A 15,023-nucleotide genomic window follows, 5' to 3' on the forward strand; every position below is an offset into this window, starting at 1 on the left:
ACATGATCCCTAACCTAAATTGTATTGATAAAACTTGTCTTGTTTTGGTACTAAAACAGGCTCCTCTTCCTCTTTTTATTTTATTTAAAAAAAGGGGAAAAAGGATAAAGAATACTTCACCTTCCCACATAATCTCTTTTTCACCATAATTATAAATTTTACAGATTATGCGCCAAATTCTTCAAATATTATAATATAGTTAAATTATTTTTTGATTATTTCAATTTTCATGCGTATTTCAATGTGTATGTAATGGTGTAATTTAACGCATCACGGTGACGAGTGCAAATCTCTAGCTATTCATTTTTAATTAATCTAAACATGTATTTATTTATAGCCTCATGATATTTGGTATCCAGATAATTGCACTATTTGCCGTTGGAAAAATTATGAAATGTGCGAAAAGCAATGTCAAGAATACTGCCCTCTAACAACACATGATTGTGAAGAAGGAGTGAGTACTTTTTAATTGCAAGGGCAATTATTTAGAAAACAATTTACAAATGTGAAGACTGTGTCGAGCCATGCAATGCAATTGAAAAGCAGACATTCACCATGCTGTAATGTCGCCACTACTATACTGTTTCAGTTAAATAATAAAGCTTGAATAATTTAATTGTTTAAATTAAATCACAGTAATTCAATAAAAAAAATTGTGCATATTATGCCATTAATCTGAAACATGTATTACATATAACATTTAAAATTAAACTCTGAATCCAAAAACTGGATCAAAAAGGATCACATGACCTTGATTAATAATTAAAAAAGCTTTTAACATTGTTTTTATTTTCAGTATGAATTGACCAATCTTGTTCCTGATGATTTTAAATGCTGTAATTGCACACCAATTTGTAAGTATTTTTTGAAATATTTTGGGAAGAGAATTTGTTGCTATAAAAGCTTTTAAAGTATTTATTTGTCATTACTCTGTTACACAATACTGAACTAGTTCAGTATTCATTTAATATTCATTTGATGCATTCTACCTTATAGTTATTAAAAATAGGACTGTGTTATATGATTCCTAACCTTAGAAATAATAGCAATATATTATAAATGTTTAGTTTAGTCAGAATTTTTCCCTACACTGACGTCACTGTACTGAATTCTTTACATAACTACCCAAACCTTTAAATAGTTATTATCAAATTAAACTTAAACCACATAATAATGCTTGTATCTTGGAAACAATCTGTTATTAAATTTGACTACTAATGTTTGTATGTGTAGATACATATTCTTTACCTCCGCCTAGGAGGTTATCTTTTTGCCACTGCCTGTTTGTAGGTTTGTGAACAGTCTAGAGGCCATAGTTTTTATCTCGCAAAACTTGCCTACATGATCTATGTTGTAACAATTATTTCCTTGCAGCACGATGTGTCTATGACAATGTTGTGTATAATGTAGGAGAGACATGGACAGTAAATGAATGTAAGACGTGTTCATGCGATGCTACAAATGTTATTGATTGTGAAACAACTGTATGTGGAGCAGTAGTTTGTGAACCTGTAAGTTGCCATTAATATTAAAAAGTAATTTGACCAATCACGACGCAATAGATCATCCAAACTGTCGCTTGTGATTGGGCTTACATTGGGTTGCGTGCAAGTGGGAGTTATATTGCCTATGATAAGTAAAACCTCTTAAATATGAGCCTTATTTTGGCTCCGTTATGCATTTAAAAGTATTAAATCTTAAGACATCTCAAATGTCATGTATTTTAAATGTTTTATTTATTGTGTTATTAGCACCAATATCCTATGAAGTACCCTGGAACTTGCTGTGAAGTATGTGGTATGTATACTTTATCACCTTGTTTTTCTATCTGTCTCAGGTCTGTAATTTACATCACCAAAACCTTTCCAAAGCTTTTATGCTTTTACCCATGTTTAATTGTCTGTGTACATGATTATAGTTTTGGGTCTGACAAAATGACCCTTGAACAATAATAGTATAAACCTGTATGGTCATTTTTACGTTGAAACAAAACCCTTAGTTAGATGTAGTTTTTTATTTTCATCTCAATTCAAATTGTATGCATTTTTTAATGCAATCTGTAATCAATTTGACCGCTACTATTTTCTTTTCCACCGATTATGGTATAAAATTGAATAAATTGTATAGTATTGCATGAATAGTAAAAGAATAAAAATACTATAATCAAGATGCCTTTGTCTCAATATATTGATTTTTTTTTTTAAATAATGATGATTATGTAGGCTACTATTAAGTTTTAGAAGATATTTTTCTTACTTTCTAACATTAACTAGCATTATACATTACACAAAAAACCAGACTGAGGTTTTATTCATTTATCCAAAAAAATAAATTAATTAAAAAATAAATATGTTCATATTGTGCTTGGTCTATCATAAAATGTTCTACTTATTTCTTTAGAGGGAACTACTACAACTTCTTTGCCTACCACAGTGCAACCAACAACAGTGCAGCCAACAACACTACCACCAACTACATTACCACCAACAACAACTCTGCCAACAACAACTCTACCACCAACTACACTACCACCAACAACACTACTACCTACAACACCTCCAAGTACCACATTGAATCCAAAGTGTTGGTCTTGTGGAGATGGCAGTGTGTTGTATTCTGATGATTTGGTTTGTAATGGTGAATGGAACTGTGAAAATGGAAAAGATGAGGAAGATTGTGAAGGTAAATGTTTCAATAGTTAACGTACAAGCCCCTAGAACGAAACCAACATGTTGCTGAAGTTTCATTTCTAAACTAGAGACCTGCGGAAAACTGATGGTAAAATAGACCTAACTAGAATAGCTAAATTACGTACATGTCCTGTTTTTAATATTCATTGTTGATGCAATGTAAAAAAACAATTTTACTTCTATCAATTTTGAATCCTCCTCAAATATTAGAAATTTAATCATCACGATGTACGCAGAGCAGAAAACGGTGTGTAATATGTACGGTAAACGTCAGATCTAATTAATTCACCAATAATTAATATAATTAATAATTATTTGATGAAATCCTTATTAATGTTGTCTAATATTTTATCAAAACTTTAATATTTTGTAGGTTTTACCACAGCTAATTTTATAACCCAGTATCCACGTAAGTAAATGATATTCATTATGTTTTGGACCTATTTAAAAATATATTCTATGTTTAATTTTTCATATTTATTACTGTTCATTTTTCTGAAATAACCAATGGAACCGTGAATTAATTATTATTAATTATATAACACCTAAATAAATTCCTTTCATTTGATTGGACGATTGTGGGTCACATGGCGTGCAATAGTACGCAGTATTAATTGTTTAATATTTTGGGTTTTTTTGTGTGAAAAAAAAAATTTTTCCGCATTTTTAAAATATTTTTTTTATACTATTGCTTTAGAAATACAACCTATTTTATACTTCCACTGCGAAGACTGAAAGTTATGATTGGTTTCGCAATGGAAGTACATTTTTGGAGAGATATAATATGTACTTATTTAGATCAAGAAGGCATTTAAATTAGCTTTAGATCGTTTGTAGGATTTTGATTAATTAATCTCTACAAGACATGGAATCGTTGGAAAAAACATAATTAGCCTAGATGAGTTCCAGTTGCCTGTCGAAGTTTCAGATTTGGTATTGCTGCCTTTCAGTCTCACCAATAGGCCTAGGCCTGTTAGTATTAGGGTAGGCCTAGGCGTTTTACCCTTGCTAGGCCTAGGATTGTTTGGTCGTTTGTTGACATAATTAACACTACAGTAGGTGTGTTTATAAAATCCATATAAATATATTATTTAATGTATTTTTAAAAACCAAATGTTGCTGTTTTAATCAATGTGAATCAAATGTAGGCCTTTTGCTAGGCCTACCTTTTATTTTATTCAAATGACAGGAATCTATTTAGATGTTATATAAAACAATTAATGAATGTTTTATACTGTATATGATATTATTTGTATAATCAAAACTTTTCATATGCTTTACTTTACTGTATATTACAGGCTGCCCATCAATATGTGATCATGTTATTACGTGTGAAGAAAAAGCTGACATGATCTTTGGTGATTATTGGAATAGCCAGATGAGCCTAACTTTTATAATGGAATGTTCTCCGTTCATGGCTCCTACTTGTAGCTGCGCTCCAGGATCTGAAAGAGATGTTGAGAACAATGAGGCCTTCTTTGATGTTATAGGAGGAAGCCCTAGTAACTCAGGATTTTGTGTCAGTTTTGAGCGAAAAGACTGTGGGGGAAAATGCTATCTTGATTATGATCCTATAGCTGTAAGTGTATTTAACTTTTACTCATGTTGGCTTACTGATAATGTGGCCCTTCCAGTTTTTAGTTGCGTGGACGCGACTCTATAGTTTACTATGTCGGTCGGTTGGTCTGTCTGTCGGTCTGTCTGTCTGTCGGTCCGGTATCACTATGCATTGTAGCACGCGACTTAGTGGCTGTTGGCCTTGTTAAAACTGTCTGCAGAATTGTTACATATTATGTGTATATCCACACTTGTCAACGTAATTCTATTGTAGTGACTACAGTTTTTACTGCAATTGGTAGTTTTAATGGAGTGCTTTATGCAGCCTCCAATAAACATTACTAAAACGCTTTCTAAATAATTGTGTAAACAGGTTAAAGTTTAAAAAATTATAACTACAGTGGAATAATTATTTTGACATGGTCCCTTCTAATTGTATAATTTTATTTATTGCCAAAATAGCCAGAAAAATTAAAAATAAAAATCCACTCCACTGCACATCCAAATGCTTTTAACTTTTATACAATCATAATGTCCAAGCAATTGTATATTTTAGAAATTTTATACTTTTACTGACATTTTCTAAATTTTTCTGTATTTTTCTATTTAATTATATAATTATGGTTTTACTGTATTGTTTAAGTCATTAGTTTTTTAAATTGTATACAATTTTGGCTAATTACTGCAAAAGTTGTTTATTTTTGTAAAAGTAGGCCTTATCCAGTATGTTTAATTATAATTTTGTTTAATGTAATATACATTTTTATAGTTGTAGATTTGTATTTTTTTTTTCATTTTCTGTAAGCTTTTAACAGATTCTATTTGTTTTCCTTGTATGTATGATTAAATGTTAAATTTGTATTGGAAGTGCAATAATAAAACTATTGATTGATTCGGTTATACATTGTTTTATAAAGGAAGGAGAACAGGTTAGACGCAATGAATGTGATGTTTGTGAATGCGTTATGGATGAAGAGCTGAACAAACTGGTTGCTCAATGTCACTTGGAGTGCACCAAAACTGACGAATTCTGTGCCATGGTTAGTCACGTTCAGTAATTAAAAATTAAAATGTACTCCAGATAAAAATGTATAATTTGTGTTTGATTTTAAAACTGATCAAATTATTTAATAAAGAAAACAATTAAATATTACATGCATCTGCCAACGCCTACAAATTTAAATTTATTTTGCCCCATTTTTAAATTTCTATTGTATTCTAAATTGTGTGTAATCATACACCCTATAGCAGTAACTGACTAATAAACTTTGACATTGAGAATATTTAAATCATATGTTAGTGTAGTAGTAAAAAAAAAAATAGCTACTGCAGTAACTGCAGTAGATTAATTGTGGCATGATCCTAACTAGTTTTTCAACTGGGCTAAACTGGCAAATATTAAAAAACATATCGTGCCAAAACTTGCTAAAGGTTTCTAGGGTACAGCCTTTTCATAGTATTTTCTTATTTTAAATATTAAAAAAAAATAAACGAGAGCAACATAATACAAAATCATAGTCTACCATGTTAAATATTATAAACAAAACTAAAACTAAATCATTCTTTAATCAGTTTAACATTTTCAATAAGTTCGCATCATGTCTGGAATATATTATTAAAATGTTTACTGCTTTATAGGCATGTCTAATTCCTTATTATTTTTTTAAATATAGACTGGGGAAATTTTAGAGTGGGTTGAAGGTGGATGTTGCCACTGTGTCAGACCCCCAACAGAAGCGGCACCAACAACATCACGTAAGTTTTGAAACTTTAAACTGCTATAGTCTCCCTATATAGAGGAAACTATTATAATTATTCTTGTTATTATTGACGTAGAAAAAGTATGCTGATTCACCAAGTTTTAATAATTGTTATATAATTAATTTAAAATGATTTTGTTCGGAATAATTTGGAATACAATGCGCCTTTGATCATTCTTCGGAATTTGCATAATATAAATGCTCGATTATCATTATAATTATTAAATAACTTGCATGTGCAGTAACTACCAGGTTTTAATTGATTTAACATTATCAGAAAACTGCTTTTGAAATCATAATAATAAACAATATAATAGATAGGCATGCTTCATGAATCAAACCACAAGGAAACTGACAGGCTTTTTTTATTCATTTATTACAGCTGAAAGAGAAATCAGACTTGTCGGTGGTGAAAATAATTATGAAGGACGAGTTGAAATAAATGTTGATGGAACGTGGGGCACTGTATGTGATGACAACTGGGACTTTGCAGATGGAAAGGTTGTCTGCAGAATGTTAGGATTCCCTGAAGTTATCGAGGTCACAAATCAAGCTAGTTTTGGTCAAGGATCCGGAGAAATTTGGTACGACGATGTTGCCTGTTCAGGAAATGAAAATCACATCAGTGAATGCCCATCAAATGGAGTTGGACAACACAATTGTGGTCATAGTGAAGATGCGGGTGTTATATGTGGAAGTAAGTTTAAGTAGCCTCCTCTAGACATTTGTAGCCAACCCATTTTGGATAAGCCTGTACCTTAAGAACACTATGTTCAGGGGAAATGTGCATCATTATATCTAAATATTTATATTACTGTATACTAGTATGGCTATTCAAGTTTTAAACAAGAATAGGAAGATGTTGAGTTCATCCTGTCAGGATGGTTTATGAATTAAAATAACTTTACAGGCAGATCACATGAAACTTTTTGTGTTTGTATTAAATTTTAAATAATGTGATATACTTTGTTTTTCATTTAATAGCTGGTACAAGAGTTCGATTGGTCAATGGTGGAAGTAACAATGAAGGACGAGTTGAAGTAAATGTTGATGGAACATGGGGCACCATATGCGATGACTCGTGGGATATAGCTGACGCAGATGTTATATGCAAAATGCTTGGCTTCACAGCGGCAGCAGAGGCCGCTTCTAACGCAGCATTTGGCGAAGGAACTGGTGAGATTATGTATGATGAGGTGTCATGTCAAGGAAGTGAGAACAGCATTGCAGATTGCCAGAAAAGTAACCTAAGATCTCACAATTGTGGACATCATGAAGATGCTAGTGTTATTTGCTATAGTGAGTATATTTTAGTATAAATATAAATAGTATTATTATACAATCGACCTAAAAACAGACTCTACAAAATTAAACTCGATTTTTCTTAAATTCTCAATTGTTTCCCTTACTAGTAAATTATATTATGAAAACAAGAATACAGTTCATTAATATTCAATCTACAAAATGAGGAGCACGTTAATTTTAATATAATTGAAAATATCAGTTGGAAATATTAAATTACTTATGATCAGATTCAGTTGCTAATATACATAAATATACCAAAAATTAGGAGGAACAATGATTTTTTAACTTATTTCGGCATCAAAAGTTAAAAAGTAACAAAACAATGGCAATTAAAGGTACAAGTTAGAAACAACAAAACATTTAAACATTTGAAAAATAGAGGAAAAACACAAACGGAACAAAAGATGTCAAGGATAACCCATAACAGGACTTTATGAATGGAACATATCAAGCCAGCCAAATTGTATCTCACCTTATCTCATCTGATAGACATCTTCCTCCCATGGGATACTATTTAGCCTCTACTGATACGATAAAGTCTTGTTTTCCAAGCCTTATGTCCTTATGTCAACGGTATTCTGCCAGTCAGGTGTTCTGATGATCAATGCTTCAGCTTTCAATATTAATATAAACAGCTATCAAGAAAATAACCATAAAATAAATCATCTTTTTAACAGCAAGCAATGAAATCAGACTTGTCGGTGGGGAAAATAATTATGAAGGACGAGTTGAAATAAATGTTGATGGAACGTGGGGCACTGTGTGTGATGACAGCTGGGAGATAGCAGATGCCCAGGTTGTCTGCAGAATGTTAGGCTTCTCTGATGCAACCCAGGCTACAACTGATGCTAACTTTGGTGAAGGATCCGGAGAGATTTGGTATGACGATGTTGCCTGTACAGGAAATGAAAATCGCATCAGTGAATGCCCATCAAATGGAATTGGACAACACAATTGTGGTCATCATGAGGACGCAGGTGTTAAATGTGAAAGTAAGTACCATAGTCAAGCTGCTTTGGATTTTTTGGTGGGTTCATAGATGATCCATGCTGGTTTAGGCTAAAAATTATGTTTATGTAGGTTTCACTTGTTTATCAATATAATAATCATTAATTGTTAGTATTGTAAACCGGTTTAGACCAACCCATGGCATTTTAGATAGCGTACCCATCAATTTGTATGACATACAACAAATGTTTAGCCCATTTATCAGTATTATTAAATCAAGTCCTTGTTTATCATCACAGTGCCTACTCAAGTTAGACTTGCCAATGGTGGAAGTGATAATCAAGGACGTGTTGAAGTAAATGTTGATGGATCTTGGGGAACAATATGTGATGACAGCTGGGACAAAGCAGATGCTCGGGTTATCTGCAGAATGCTTGGCTTTCCATATACTATTGGGTATGCAGCTAATGCTGCTTACGGTGAAGGATCTGGTGATATTTTGTATGACGATGTGGCATGTGTAGGAAGTGAGATCAGCATTGAAGATTGCGACAAAAGTGAACTAAGATCTCACAATTGTTTACATAACGAAGATGCTAGTGTAATTTGTGCAAGTAAGACTTACACTTAAGTGTACATTTTCATTATCATTTACTTAGAATATACAATTATCTTCTTTTTCTTGTACAGAAAATCACTTTGGGACAAGATTGTTAATTACCTTCAGGAATTTTGTTTTCTTTTTCAGCTACTAAATGTTCTTCCTCCTGCCTTCTGCATCCTCTTTCTCCTTCATAATCGCCTTCATCTTGTCCCTTGCCACATCCATTAACCATTTTTTGATCTCTCATATCTTTCTCCGTAGTGCTCTTTTTTCATCTACAAACAGTCCAATTTGTCCCAGCCTCACCTTCTTTACCTTCTGTTCATCTAATATATGCTTATACATCAATTCAATTTTAATTTGGAGCAAGTCCATATCAAAAGAAACAAACAAAATACAAATAATATTACATATAAATAGTTGCATAACGGAATTTGACTACAGTAAGGAGAGTTGCATGTTTGCACAACCAAGGTATGAAAAGTACTGTGAAAAGTCCATTTCCTGAATCTTTAATCATTCGAGCAAGTGAATTGCAACTATTTTAAAACTAAAGATAGAATTACAAATGTATTCATAAAAAAAGAGAATGTGGTTCTTCACAAACATTTAATTATCTATTTATTTATTTCAACAATATTTTGCAAGGGTGGTCAGCGAGAAACTTAGCATAACTTTCCAATATAGGAACTTGTAACAGTCCTTTGATTGATCTTATGTCTGGCTGCAACAACAACAGTACTGTAATATGTACGGCGCATGGTGTCTGTTAAGGGGCGTGGAACTGATCGTGTCGCAGTCACAGATAACCAAAAACACAGCATCCTGTTTTACCTTGCTTATATTTAGTGCAGCTACTCTTTTGTCACAGATCACTTTCTCACTCTCTCCCCTAGTGACCTTTCTTTTCCTCCTTTGATTTCTCTGTTTTTTTTTAATTATTTAAAATACGTTCTATTTATTAGTAAATTCTGAGTGAAACGCTTTTGTTAAACTTCAATCTTTCGTTTGATTGCAATAAAGTTGTATTCGTATTCGTATTCGTAAATTGTATTGTGTATAACAATTTAATTTGATAAGTTAAAAAATTCATTTTAAATTACAGCTAATGTAAATGTTCGACTCGTTGATGGTGCAACTAGTAGTCAAGGTCGGGTTGAAGTAAATATTGATGGCAATTGGGGCACTGTATGCGATGATAACTGGGATCTTGATGATGCACATGTTGTTTGTAGAATGCTAGGCTATCCTGAAGCAGTTGAAGCAGTGCCTGGCGCTCACTATGGTCAAGGGACATTTGATATTTTGTTTGATGACGTTGGATGTACAGGGTATGAAAATAATATTGCAGAATGCTCAAGTATCAGCACGAACCACAATTGTGGTCATCATGAAGATGCTGGTGTTGTATGTAGAACTATTTGTAAGTACTGTATACTAAAATTAATAATATTTATTTTCTCTCTCTCTCATATATATATTATGAATGATATATAAGAAAGCACACTTGGAATACATTTTAATACAGTACCTATACAAATAGTGCATACATGTATTATTACCACTGCAGAATCTAGCTTTCATAAAATATCCTGATATTCCATTTTCCATTACATTATGAATTATCGTTAATAAGGCCCAACATTTTACAATGCAATAACAAAATAAAATGATTGTGATACTCTTTGTTTCTTTTAGCAACTGTTCCTCCACCCACTGAGTATTTTACTCTACCATGTAAGTTATATTGTTGATTTTCTCTTTTAATTTTCTTAAATTTCATCTACAACAATGTAAAAGATTGTTGAAGATTCCCCTACTACCTGATTCTGAATGCTGTATCTCCAAATATTTGCCGAATATCTAAGAATAGTTTTGTAATACAGTATCTCGTTTGTCATCACATGTGGGGCCTGTATCATGTAAGGTAAGGTGAAAGGTTAGGTTGTGTTTGATAATTGATATGAGATATATGTGATGTACAAAATATTCCTATGATACTGGAGAAATCTAGATACAGTACCACTCAACATACCCCACTCTCCTCCAATGAATTAGAACTGTATTTCTGCTTAATAGTCTAGTAAACTGTTTATCTTCCAGTAAAAAGGCAAACTAAAAGATCCATTGTCTTTGTAAACAAATGGTCCTAGTTATATCATTATTGGTTTAAGTTGAGAATGTTATGATGTTCGTTTGTTGTAGTAGAAAGTATTTTGTAAGTCTAATGATACATTCTTAACTTAATTACCGTAAATCTTAATTTAAAAAAAAATTATTTCATGTTTAGAATAAAATACTGTTTGTAGTAGTTTCTTAAACCTTTAGATTTTTTTTTTTTAATTCATTTTTTTATATTTCTTTTAGCTCTTATATGCGAGCACAGAGATGCACTTTATCAGGTATGTAATTAATGAACTAATAATTTGATAGTTTTATTGTGTAGTTTATGATCCACACCAGCCAAGAGGTTAAGACAGGGGGTAGCAAACCATAGCCATACATACGGCATAGGTTCAAGTCTCTTTGACCATGCTTATATTTTTATTATTGGTCCTAGTCAATAGAGAGCTTTCGATTTCCGAAGAACGACAATATAACTAGGTCAGGTCAATTGATGTATCTTTGGTCGTCGCCTGGACTTTGAAACCATCAAACCTGTGTTGAAGTGGTGGGGAGCGAGGACCAATATTCCAATATCTCATGACCTAATTTGATAGTCCGTCGTCGAAAATCGAAAGCCGAACCCTAATACTAATCTAGTAGACCAATCGTAGCGCACAACTTTGACTCTTTCTGTTGGATTTGACACGTCAAAGTTTCTTTCATTCCGTTACATTACAACACTTTTAATTACTGATATTCATTTTTGTAATTTTGTATGTTAGCCTGGAGAAAGCTACACAGAATCATGTGAAGAATGCACATGTGAAATGGACGGCGTTAGAGGGTATAATTGGAATTGCATTACACATTTAGGATGCTCTTCTGAAACATGTGTGGTAAGTAAATTAAAAATATAGTACATGATAATATGTATATATTTCCAAAATAATCAAGTATAACACTGTAATTTATATGTGCAGAGATTTATTTGAATATCGAATACATGCAGTGACGTAACGCATGCAGCAAAGGCTCTCAGTTTGGCGCTCCTAAAGAACCCTCATATTTATTTTGAGTTCTTTATTCCATAGCTTCTGATGATGTTTTGTACATAACTTTATGTTTAATTTTTTATGGAATAAAAACAATATATTTGTGATTGATTGATTGATTGATTATTATCTACTTAGTTGAAAATTGATTTTTATAAAGTGAAGTTCTATGTTTTTATTGTTGTTGTGATGTATAATACACACTCTACATTATTGGAAATTTAAGAATACAGCAACTAATTTTTTTGTTTCACTGCTGTAAAATATACTACATTTCCTACATTGAAATATTCATAAAGGTGCCATATTTCATTTTATAGCCTGATTCAATCAAATTTGTCCCTGAAAAATGTAAGGAATGCGAGTGTAATATTGATTCTGGTGAATATGATGTTAACTGTGTTGACAGGTGTACAAGAACCTGCCAAGAGGTAAGAACATTGTTAGTTTCAGTTTGTCTATTGCAATATCTTTCTATATCTCAGCAAAGAGGAAGGAACTTGGTGAACACATTCAATCAAGGAAGAAGCAATTGGATTTGTTAATGGATACATGTATGTCTATTGAATGGGATCCCTACCTGTGTAATGCTCTCATTCCAAATAGGCATATGGACTCCACTCAAAATGCTGTAGCAGTAACATTGTCTTCATATTCCTTATTTTTGTATAGATGAATAAGAGGGTTTAACAGATATATTTAGTAATTTCAATTACATAACATATTTTTATTTTCAAGGGCTATGAATTGGTTTCTGGACCAACTATCTGTTGCTACTGCAGTAAGTAAATTGTAGAAATTTATTTATAAATGTAAGCTGAATGTTGGTGTAACTCATTAAACGACCATGCCAAAATTAATCTACTAGTCATACAGTACTGCAGCTACATTCAATTTGTTTGTATACTTGTTATGACATGATGTAGCAACCTCTTTTTGGGCTAATCATATACACTGTTTATTGCAGTTTTTCTTTTGTTGTAAATGTATTTAAGATATAAACATACGGCTGCATACTGCTGTTTGAGTAAGTAAAATATGTATATTATCTTTCATAGAACCTTTGAACTTCAACTGCACACATACCACCATTGCACCAACAACTACTCCATATCCGTCAACTACAAGACCAGGTTAGTAAATTACTTTAAAGATTCAAGGACACTCAAATATCAAACATCTTAGAGTATGTTTAGTTTTGGTTTTGTCACATAATAGCATCATAACATAAGTGTTCAGAGTCTTTTAACTAACACTTTTGTTACAAACTGAATGGTCACCGATAAAAAACATTAAAACAAATTTTAAAAATAAAATTTGAATGGTGACTTGACTAAGGTCGAAATCAAATCTTATTGAGCTTTTATAAAGCAAAGACCAGTGACGTAAAAAGTAATCTTTCCCTTGTTCAGTGTGTATGTCGTGCACATAACCCAGTAGGTCTGAACAGACTTTTATTTACATTTCTAAGGCAGATGGGTCATATATATATGTGCCAAAGTTAGATATAGATAACTATGCTCATCCAAATAAGTAACATGATTCCACATTACTCTGACTTAAGTCTAAATAATTTCTTTTATAGGTAGTGTAGGAGTCTCAGACATTTTGGATGATGCATTTTGCAAAATCACTAGTTCTAAAACAGTATAAATGGGGCTAAACATTTAATTCAGAACTTGTTAGAATGATGGCACTCATTAGTGAGTCCTAGTCTTCCCTTTACTCTGACTTAAGTCTAAATAATTTCTTTTATAGGTAGTGTAGGAGTCTCAGACATTTTGGATGATGCATTTTGCAAAATCACTAGTTCCAAAACAGTATAAATGGGGCTAAACATTTATTTCAGAACTTGTTAGAATGATGGCACTCATTAGTGAGTCCTAGTCTTCCCTTTATCTATTATGCAACATGGTGTTATTTTAAAAATAAAAATTCAACTGTTATGTTTAGTGTGTGAAGAACGTTGTGTTTGCCGCGTTGGATGTGGCTACGAAGCATCATGTCCTAGGTTGGAAAGATGTGGACCTGAATATTGTGACTGTGAAGAGGGATATTTTAACAGTAATGGCCGTTGTGTAGTCCCACCAGAATGTCCCACAACTACAACAATTGTTACTACTACAAAAACAACAACAGGTCTGTTTGCATTTCTTATTTACGTAATATTGTTAAGGTTTCATTGACGCGATGCTATACAGCGTTTATTTAGAGTGTTAGATTTTTGTGTTTTATATACACATCCAACAGCATGAAACTCTATTACAGACGGATAAACTTTAATATATAATGTTTGCATTTCTTATTTACGTAATATTGTTAAGGTTTCATTGACGCGATGCTATACAGCGTTTATTTAGAGTGTTAGATTTTTGTGTTTTATATACACATCCAACAGCATGAAACTCTATTACAGACGGATAAACTTTAATATATAACTCATTTGAGTCTTGGAGTAGAGTAGAAAGAGTCAATATAGTTACAACCCCAACATTAGGTCAGGATTGAACCTTGGGATTGGAAGGCAAGCGCATTAACAGCTACACTCTGCTATTATTCTCTTCTAATTCGTTACATTGCATTGAATAGTAATGTATATGTGTTTATATTTATTTACAGTTACAACAATGCCTACAACTACAGAACGAGGTAGAGTTATTATTTTTTTTATCATCTAATGCTTATAAATATTTAGCTTTTATGTACCTTTTGAAGGTACTATAGACCGTCATATACTTACTTATTTTACTTTGATGTAGAAACTAGAAGTGTAGTGTAGATAATTTGATTGCCTACGTTGGCTGGCATCTTTTTGTTTAAGTCAAGGTAGGTCAGAAGTGATTTAAATGAATCAAAGCAGCTCTTTTTCTTTCTAAGATTCAAGAAAATATATTATTATTTTGAAATCTAACTTAAACAAAATAATTGACTTAAAAAATAAGTCTAGTATTTTTTTTTTGGCTAAGCAAGTTTGATAAAAACAGTTTTAAACATGGCTGTT

At 32.1% G+C, this 15,023-nt stretch overlaps 1 protein-coding gene across 8 annotated transcripts in view; it reads left to right on the forward strand.

The window, feature by feature from the left end:
• The window catches only part of LOC144840497 (uncharacterized), a 70,292-nt gene that overhangs the window by 38,996 nt on the left and 16,273 nt on the right, over positions 1-15,023 (forward strand). For 2 of the 8 annotated variants that reach the window (XM_078696315.1, XM_078696322.1), the window contains 20 exons: positions 338-454; positions 797-854; positions 1,375-1,511; positions 1,752-1,797; positions 2,401-2,682; positions 3,064-3,099; positions 3,989-4,269; positions 5,165-5,287; positions 5,921-6,002; positions 6,390-6,704; positions 8,560-8,874; positions 9,970-10,287; positions 10,563-10,601; positions 11,232-11,266; positions 11,753-11,866; positions 12,343-12,453; positions 12,761-12,803; positions 13,081-13,155; positions 13,976-14,161; positions 14,642-14,671. The exons of the other annotated variants lie outside the window; for them this stretch is intronic. In XM_078696315.1, coding sequence (XP_078552441.1) covers positions 338-454; positions 797-854; positions 1,375-1,511; positions 1,752-1,797; positions 2,401-2,682; positions 3,064-3,099; positions 3,989-4,269; positions 5,165-5,287; positions 5,921-6,002; positions 6,390-6,704; positions 8,560-8,874; positions 9,970-10,287; positions 10,563-10,601; positions 11,232-11,266; positions 11,753-11,866; positions 12,343-12,453; positions 12,761-12,803; positions 13,081-13,155; positions 13,976-14,161; positions 14,642-14,671 — 2,743 coding nt within the window. The remainder of the gene's footprint in view (positions 1-337; positions 455-796; positions 855-1,374; positions 1,512-1,751; positions 1,798-2,400; positions 2,683-3,063; positions 3,100-3,988; positions 4,270-5,164; positions 5,288-5,920; positions 6,003-6,389; positions 6,705-8,559; positions 8,875-9,969; positions 10,288-10,562; positions 10,602-11,231; positions 11,267-11,752; positions 11,867-12,342; positions 12,454-12,760; positions 12,804-13,080; positions 13,156-13,975; positions 14,162-14,641; positions 14,672-15,023) is intronic. 8 annotated transcript variants of the gene reach the window in all.

Source organism: Antedon bifida, chromosome 4 (genome assembly GCF_963402885.1).
Source record: "Antedon bifida chromosome 4, ecAntBifi1.1, whole genome shotgun sequence".
Lineage (NCBI taxonomy): Eukaryota > Metazoa > Echinodermata > Crinoidea > Comatulida > Antedonidae > Antedon > Antedon bifida.